The sequence below is a fragment of the Lipophrys pholis genome (assembly GCF_963383615.2).
Source record: "Lipophrys pholis genome assembly, chromosome: 10".
Lineage (NCBI taxonomy): Eukaryota > Metazoa > Chordata > Actinopteri > Blenniiformes > Blenniidae > Lipophrys > Lipophrys pholis.
In genome coordinates this window covers 14,551,861-14,560,675 of record NC_137640.1, presented here as the reverse complement: position 1 = coordinate 14,560,675, position 8,815 = coordinate 14,551,861, and the positions used below count along the sequence as shown (strand labels likewise).

The 8,815-nt window shown below is 37.8% G+C and overlaps 1 protein-coding gene across 1 annotated transcript in view; it reads left to right on the top strand.

The window, feature by feature from the left end:
* The window catches only part of faf1 (Fas (TNFRSF6) associated factor 1), a 72,622-nt gene continuing 63,807 nt past the window's right edge, over positions 1-8,815 (top strand). Inside the window, exons 1-3 of the mRNA XM_080473401.1 lie at positions 1-308; positions 4,458-4,526; positions 7,997-8,043. Coding sequence (XP_080329527.1) covers positions 249-308; positions 4,458-4,526; positions 7,997-8,043 — 176 coding nt within the window. The 5' untranslated portion in view covers positions 1-248. The remainder of the gene's footprint in view (positions 309-4,457; positions 4,527-7,996; positions 8,044-8,815) is intronic.

The window sequence follows — 8,815 nt, the reverse complement described above, 5'->3', positions numbered from 1 at the left end:
ACCCGTGCAGCAGTGAACTGGCTCACAATGATGGTGTGAGAGAGCCGCGCGCTGTGACGTTACTTTACTCACGATTGTCCACCTGACGCCGCAAAGTCCCGACAAAATCAGATAGTGCCCATTCTGCCGAGCTGTCACCCGTCGCCGCGTCCGAGGCCAAGGTGCTGGTAAAACTCCGTGTCCTTTTTTGTGTCGGCGAGAGAAGCGACGAGTGGTGGAAGAAGAATCGCTTTTAGCCAGTCATTGCCATGGCCTCCGAAAGCGACGAGAGCAACATGAACCGTGAGATGATTCTGGCTGACTTTCAGGTTTGTCTCTCCCCGATGTTCCCAGCGTTACTTTCAGTAGGAAGTAATCCGCCTGTCATCGTCGAAATGTCCCCGGTTATTGTCAGCAACACGGGGTCCCAAACAACAGAGTTGAGCTGAGCTTTCTGAAGTTAGCACACCGAGCTAACCGACTGACTGGCTGCTAACTCATTAAGGACATACTTACAAGCTTCCAGCTAATTAGATAATACCTCCATACAGCTGCAGACACAAACAGGGGCTGTTGTGTGGTTTTTTCCTCAGCGGTAGCAGCTTGTTTGAACAGCAATTATCGATGGTCTGGACGGTTAGCTGCCAGCAGAGGCACAGCGCTCTCGGCCACTTGAACACATACTGTTCCTTGAATTGTGTGTTGTTGTTTTTAATTTCGCCTTCCTATTCGGGTGAAATATCCCCGTTTCGGTGTTTTGCGAGATGTAATATAGAACGAGGATATTTTCCCACCGGAAACTCTATTTGCCTTGGGACGTTAGCATGTTTTCAGTGACGGTTTAGAAAAGAGACGCAGTTTAATGGCGTTGTTATTGTCATCATCAAAATACACAGAGACTCTATTTGATCTCAGTTTGCGGCTCACCTTTAACCTCTTTTATGTGCTGCCGGTACAACACTTATTTACACGGTTATTAAACATCAAAACAATTTGCTGGGGCCAGCTCCTCTAAGAAGAGGCTCCACATAGTCCAAAAATTAATCTGTGATCCTTTGGTCTTCAATAGGACAGACATTGTTGTTTACATCTAATTTGTGACGCAATCAACATTTATTTTTACTACTTGTGGTTGATTTACAAGCCCGTCTTTGTTATGCCTCCGGGCATAATAAAGTATTTTCTATTCTATTTTGTTGTTTTGAGGTTTACATAAATTCTTACCTGTTACCTATAACGTAAGTTATATGTAATAAGCCATTCATTAGTTAACAGCCGTCTAGATAATTACTAGTCAACTGTTTTTATGTTTACTTCTTCAGGAAATGAGGAAATATCTTATATTGTGCGATAGAGTTACATGAATAATAATCTGTATGCAATGTATATTAGTTTGAATGCATACTCAATACAGTGTCACAGAACATGTTCTAATTTATAGTGACGGGTACATAAATACACTCATGCTGGTCACATTTTCTCTACATTTCCACAATTACGTGCGTGTACCATTCACTGACTAAGCTTTTTTTGTCCCATAAGCTTCAGGATTTTTATGTAATTTAAAATATACAAGCGCTCACTGCAACAATGGGGCAAAGAAAGAAAGTTTGTTAGTTGCCTTTGCTTTATTCTCCCCCTTGGGGAAATTCTTTCTCTCCGTATAAGCCATCCCATTCATAGTTAACCATAACTATACAAGCATCGAGAAGCAGCAGAGTCGCTTGTGACCTGTCTGCTGTTGCATTTGAACCTCCAACCCTAAGTCCACTTCTTTCACTTTTTGGCTTCATCATGCCTTGTAAGCAAAATCTTTGCACAGGATTTTGGAATTTAAAGCTATAGTCTTAGAAACATATTAAAAACACTTACAAACACCCATCAGCTGATTGAATAGCCTGTTTGAGTTTAAATGCACATTTCAATACATCATTTGCTCTATTTCTACTAAGAATTTTTTTTGATGATCTGTTAGTATGTAAGGTGTTTTCCCTGGTATTAAGATTTTGTTTAGGAGTGTATAACTGATACTTGCATACAACAACAGCTGTTTACTTCAGAAAAAACATAAAAATAACTTTTTGTGAAGGTGATTATTATTTGTTCCCCCCAAAAATATGATAATCATGTTTGCTGGCTGCTAAATTGCTTTGTTTTTCAGGAACACCTTTTAATGAGCCATCTGATTGCTCATTAAGAACTCAAAACAAACAATTGTTTTAGGGCTGTGCAGTTTTAACAGACTGGTACAACAACTGCCATCCATTTTGATCCTGCTGCTATTAAGCTGGAGGGGCTTCAGCCAAAAATTAAACAAGTGATACTGACCATCCAAACTCTTATCAAAGATGGTCAGAGTATTTTTGAGATTTTACACACTTTACACCTTTATCACTATCACAATACTCGAGCATACCCACATTGCGTTGCTAGTTAGTTCAATATTGGTGGTATAACTTCAGTAATGATCAGGTTCCTAAAATTACCATCTAATATTTCGTGCCAGAGGGGGAACAGTTTGTAGAATAAACTGATTAGTTTATGAAGTTCTTATTAGTGATTAAACAGGTATTTCTCTCTCAATAACACAACCTGCAGTGAACAATAATGTCCCCTGACACATTTTTTAAGTGGACACCATATTTGCTTCCCACAATGCATATTTCGCCTCAAGATTGTTCTTCATGATTTAGAGAAAAAAAAATCATATCCGCATCAAATTCTATCTATAAAGTCAATTGCAACACTGTCAAACTTCTCTAGAGCTTATACTCATCATTTGGTGCAAATGTGAACGCCTTCGAACAAAATTGAAATTAGATTTTTTTTTTTTCACATCCTTTTGCTCATCAAGACAAGAAACATTTCCAGGACGTATGAAATCTTGCTTTCCACTACTGATGAGGTGACTTGATCTGTCACGTCACAGAACACGTAGGCCTGGTGTCTTGCCAGTAGTTTACGAGTTCTCACTATGCCTGTGAGCAAATCCCCCTTTCAGGTTTTCTCATGATCTCAGTTATTTTCGTGTGCCAAAGACACACTTCTTAGCTTATGACAAGTAGTGATTGCTCGTGGTTTTGATGGTGTGGCTGATTTTGTCTAAGTTCTGTGATGAACTATCTACTAACTAACTAACTAACTAACAAACAGCTGCAAGCCGGATAAAACATTTATGATAGATCAATAGACTAAAGGTAATGTTGTCTTAAGAAAAGTGTTATAACGGCCATTGGACTTCACTTAAATAGACATACCTAGGTCTGGATTCCAGTTTTGGAGTTTGTAACAATTGAAAAGTTTCCCCCCAAAGTGTATGCGATTGTCGGCTGCACTGAAACACAGATCTGCAGTCTCATCTCTCAAGTTTACTTACAGTTTCACTTATGGCTTCTCCAGTATTTTCTTCAAAAGAACTGAAGTAAAAAAAGCACCTTGTGTTTTTCGCAGGGTTCATGAGGTCTTCAGAGTGTTATTAACAAAAGTTTTGTAAGTTATTTAAAACTTCATGTTATTAATAAATGCTCTAAAGCAGAGATGTTACATACTTTTCTACACAGTTACAACAAACTATTGACAAAATACAGGTATATCTCTTGGGCGAATTTGACCAATTAGATTTACTTTTATAAGAAAATATACTTACTAGTCTCACCAGTTAACTCACTGAGTGCTCTATTTAAATTATATGTATATTCCTATTATAATGACATAAAACTTGTATAAAAATCTCAGCAATTTTTGGTTTAAAACATTAGTTGAGCATCATACAAATCAAATACACTCCACTAGTTTCAAGCTGATTTTAAAGGGTTATTTGCCTTGGAAGATTTTGTTTACTTTGCATGTGAGAGAACCTTTTTTTTTTTTTTTTTTTATTATGTAATGTCTCATGTCTCTCAGGTCAAAAGTCCACTTTGTCAACCTACCGGCTGTATGGTACTTTAAATTTGACATTAGTTTAGCTTATTATGGTTTGATTCTGGTTCTTACTCTTGCAGAAGTATCAGCTCAGAAGTCTTTCTGATGTCTTTGGATTTATTTTACACTTCAGGGAGATTACACAGCGATGAAATTAATATATCAGTAAAGAATAACTGGTATATCATGACCTTATTTTAGATGTTTATAGTTCTTTTATAAAGAAAATGCTTTTAGTCTACTTTGCAACTTTCACCTATCCAAGATATCTGTGTTTGCACAATGGGGTTTCTTTTTGCAGAAATACACAATGTTCTACCAGTGTTTTTCATGAAGTGTTGTACTCAACTTCAGAGAACGAGACGTTTCTGTGTGCCATCCGTGTGATGACTGTTACCACCGATATATGGCGGCTCTGAGTTTAAACACAGGAGTTAAAAAATACAGCTGTTTTTTTTATACTCTGTTGTTAAACATCATCAAATGTTTCATTGTCAATTGTCAGTAGGTACTAATGTTATTCTCTTGTAATTCTTAATGTGTTGTTTGTTTTACAGGCGTGCACTGGGATTGATAACATAGCGGAGGCAATCACTGTTTTGGAGTCTAATAATTGGGATCTTGTGGTAAGTTCTCAGGCCACATCCACACCCGGCAAAATGATCTAATTTTCTCAGTCAGGTTCTCAAAAAAAATTAAAAATAAAAAATCCAGTCCACACCTCACTATAAACAGGCTCAACAGGCTTCAGGACATGTAGTACACATGCCAGGCCTTTAGGGGCGCTGTGACTCACCAAACACAACAAAAACGCAGAAGACAGACCACATAGAAATTTTGAAGTAGACTCCTGCACATAAACCACTATATAACTCCAGTTTTCTAGGTCTATGGCCCCATTCTCCCTGCTTCTAGCTTCAGTAGCTCCACCGGAGCTTGTCGTCCGTGATTGTTGTGGTTATTAGGTGACATTGCGGACTGCGGTGGGGGGGGGGGGGGGGGGGGGCGATTATGTCATCTTGTTTCCACAGATGATCGTCTTTGTGGAAGCCGTGGGAAACCCCACGAGCCGGGGTTTTAGAATTTACCCACTCTGGGACCCGTCTTCAAAAAAAACCCTTTTCACGCTTCTAAAACACCGCCTCGTCTGGATGATAGGTCAAAAACAGCTCATTTAGGTTAACTGGCTTGCTCGTGTGGACGGCCCCTCAGTCTGCTGCTTTTCAACTTTATGATTTGTAAGTTTGGGCCGGGTAAAGTACAAGTTCAAGATAGCAGGAGCAGCCTGATAACACGCACTATGTAATTTTGAAATGTCCAAATTCCCCTTTCATTATATTCTGTGCTTTTTAAGAAGCAGACTGCATGACAGCATTTGAGGTCATGGGGAAAATTGAAATAAAGGTATGGCAATGTAAATGTTGTCTTCAGAGACTTTGTGAAAAAGATGCATCTTGCCAGGTTTTTACCCCTCGTTGCAAAGGATCAGTCTATATTTAGGTTGATGCTGGCAAGAGTTCAAAGCAGGCACCAGGACAGACAGCACTGGACTCACTGCAGCTGCAAACCTGATGACTTGCAGTTCCTCTGTAGTGCCTGTTTTTGTAAAAACAAAGCTGCTGTTGGGTGTATGTGTTTGCTAGGTGGGATGTCAAAAATATTTATGCAGGGATACTTAAATAGAGTTTCCCCTAGAACTGTCTCGAGAACAGAGTAGTGAACAGTAAAATCTGCTTCTGCCTGCACTTCAGTTTATGATCCATTTAAGGAGGGATGGGAAACTAAACTATAACACCCCCCCCCCGACACACACACACAATACGCTGAATGTATGATGTGTGTATATATATATATATATAAGTAACACTATTTTATTCACATTGAACATTTGACCTTTTCATGAAAAGTAGTTTATTTGGGATTGGATGACAGCAACACATGTTAAAATGCATTGAGCCTTTTTTGCTATTGTGTACAAACTCTTCTTGTACCAATTGTGTACAAATGCCTGTGAAATGCTGAGACAAATTGCTGAAGTTTAAATAAACATCCCATTCGCCACTATTATATGAACATTGAAAGTTAGTATCAAGGAAAATTGAATTTTCCTTTGTTGATGTTAATTGAATGAACATTTCTGATACAAATAATCTAAATATAGTTTTAAATTATGTTGTATTCAAAAGTTATATATGTATTGACTAATTAACAACGCAAATGCATTGTTAACTAATTTCATAAGTGCAAACAAAATGAACGAAACATAACAGGCCCAACTTGATCCAAATGTGTATTTAAAAAAACAGACACAGTTTACTGTTCAGAGGTGCTTTGAGCTGTGTTCAGTCCTGATAAGTGTCACGGCAGTTTGCGAGGCTTCACAAACAAGGAAATGTGTGGTGTTTGGTAAACTGCAGATGTAAGATAAAGAGTACACGCTGCATTAGAAATGAGCCATAACATGTGAGGCAGCTTTGAAAGGGTTCTTGCAACCTCCTTAACAAGCATGGAAAAAAAATCTTCACGCTTTGTGAATTGTTCATAGATAAATTTGAGTGTGAATATTTGATTTGTTTGTTTTTAAACAAGACTCTCATATTTCATTTTGGCCATGACCATTGTTTGTATTCATCCAGCACAAAAAAAGGCATCGTGTACCAGAATGCACGGCCTAACTTTAGTTGGCTTATTGTGGCCTTGTAGTATCGCTAGAGTTCCAGAGAAATCATTTATGTTCTCAAACAAAAGCTCCCTACAAAGCTGACTCTAGTTACGTTTGTTCTTTCAGTTCTCTTTGTTTGCTTGGTCATTCTCCTTGAATAGTCCAACTGAATGTTTTGTGATGCTTTACTTAAAAAAATTTTTTTTAAAAAACATCAGCCAGCAATCCTTGCACACATTTTGTATGTTATATAATATATCAGTGTCTGCCACTAGTAAACAATAGTGATGATAATGATAAACTTACAGCACAGTCAGCTACAATTTTTTTCCGAATACAATTTTCTGAACCCGTTGTTTATTCCCTGTAGGTCTTGAGTGATATTCCGATTTGGAGTTTTAACTGAGGAGATTGTGGATTTCTCCTTTTCTTTTGGTGGATTGGCTAGGGATTTGCTAGACCTATTACTCTGTGAATTTCTCCAAAACATAACCTCTTTGAATTTATAATTTTTAAATCATTTAATTCCATTATAATTTTATATATAATTATAATGTCCATGTTTGTTTTAGTTTTTTTAATAGAATGTGATGAAATCTGGATTCTAGGCAGAATGACTATTGTATGTCAAAGTGACATTTACATGGTCACTGATTGTGATCGAGTAAATCTCTGTCTGCCTGAGGTGTCCTTTATAATATTACAGTACTCAGCAAAAAGTAATCTTGCCTTGAATAAGACTGGTGTACTGTGGAGTAGAAGGTGTATTCTTTACGAGTGACAATTGCGCCAAGATTGTAACCGTTCATGTACTATGTTTACTCCACTATGTTAGTTCATTCTCAATGAGGCTTAGTTGCTTAATCAGCTGTTTAGAGTGGTAGAATAACCTCTCTGCTTATAGTTATAGCAGGCTACGAATGTATGAGGGAATCGTATTACGTTCGGTTTGTGGTGTCCTGTTTTGGGTCTGTGGCTCTCTTGTTATAAGACGATGTCTTCTTGTAGTTTTTTTTTAGGTGTTCAAAAACTTTTTGTCTTTTTATTTGATAGCCAATTCCACGCACATTTCAAGTGTGTTTGCATGCATGCGTGCGCATTATCGTGTACCTTTCCTACAATTTACCAAAGTTGTGTGAAGCATCAAAAGCTTTCTGTGAACAAAGTTGGAATATATTCTTTAAAAATTTACTTCTGCTCTTTCACTTTGTGTCAGCAAATGTATCTACTAGTTTTATACCTGTCATCATCATTTTGGTTCCATTTGTAGGTGAGATTAATAATTCTGGCTCCTGGTAAAGAGTTTAACGATTGATCTTATGCATCACAGAGCAGGTGTGTGTTTTTGGTTGCACTCGTGTTGAGGTTCAAACAACACAAAACCACAACGTTGTCATTATACTGCTGTAACATTTCCATCTGCTCTCATTACAGGCCTCTATGAATGGAATCATTCCACAAGAAAACGGGATGATACAACGGTAAGATATTTACTGTAAAACAGACAGTGGATCAGCTGATCTTGTGACAATTACTAATACCACTACAGGTCATACATATGTAATAATTTTGACTGCTTACTTGTTTTTTGTTGCTTGAGAATGAAAGACTTTTCTAAAATAAGCTAAGAAGATGTGAAAAGGTTGGCGTGAACCCGATACTGTAGAATACTAATACTGTCGGTACTTTATTTGGTATTGTATGAGCCAAATATGGGAAAGTGGGTTTGTTAATATGACCAGATCCCAAGCATCTTCAAATGGCATGAACTCTTATTTGGAAAAGGAAAAATGGACAATGGCATCTGTCAAAACCCTAAACCCAGCAGCAAAGGAATAGCAGCCTTGGACATGGAGTACTCAGAACGATCATTACCACCGAACAGACAAGTGGATTTGAGATCAAAGAAACCTATCCAATGGAGTAAAACTGCACAACCACAAGGAGCAAATGGAAAACAAATGGAAAACATTTCTGCAGTTGCAAGGTCAATCAACAAATGTATGGTTAAATGATGAAAGGCAATCAATAAATCATCATCAAATCGATTCTGCTCAAACCAACCCAAATCTGTCAGAAAATGTACTTTCAATCATACAGAGTCAAAACGAAATAACTGCTGCTCTGGTGCAGCAACAACATTCCTGATCTCCACCACCACGAGACATCCCAATATTTGATGGTGATCCTCTCCAATACAGGGCAATCATTAAAGCTTTTCAACAAAGAGTGAAACAAAAGGCAACTCAAGCA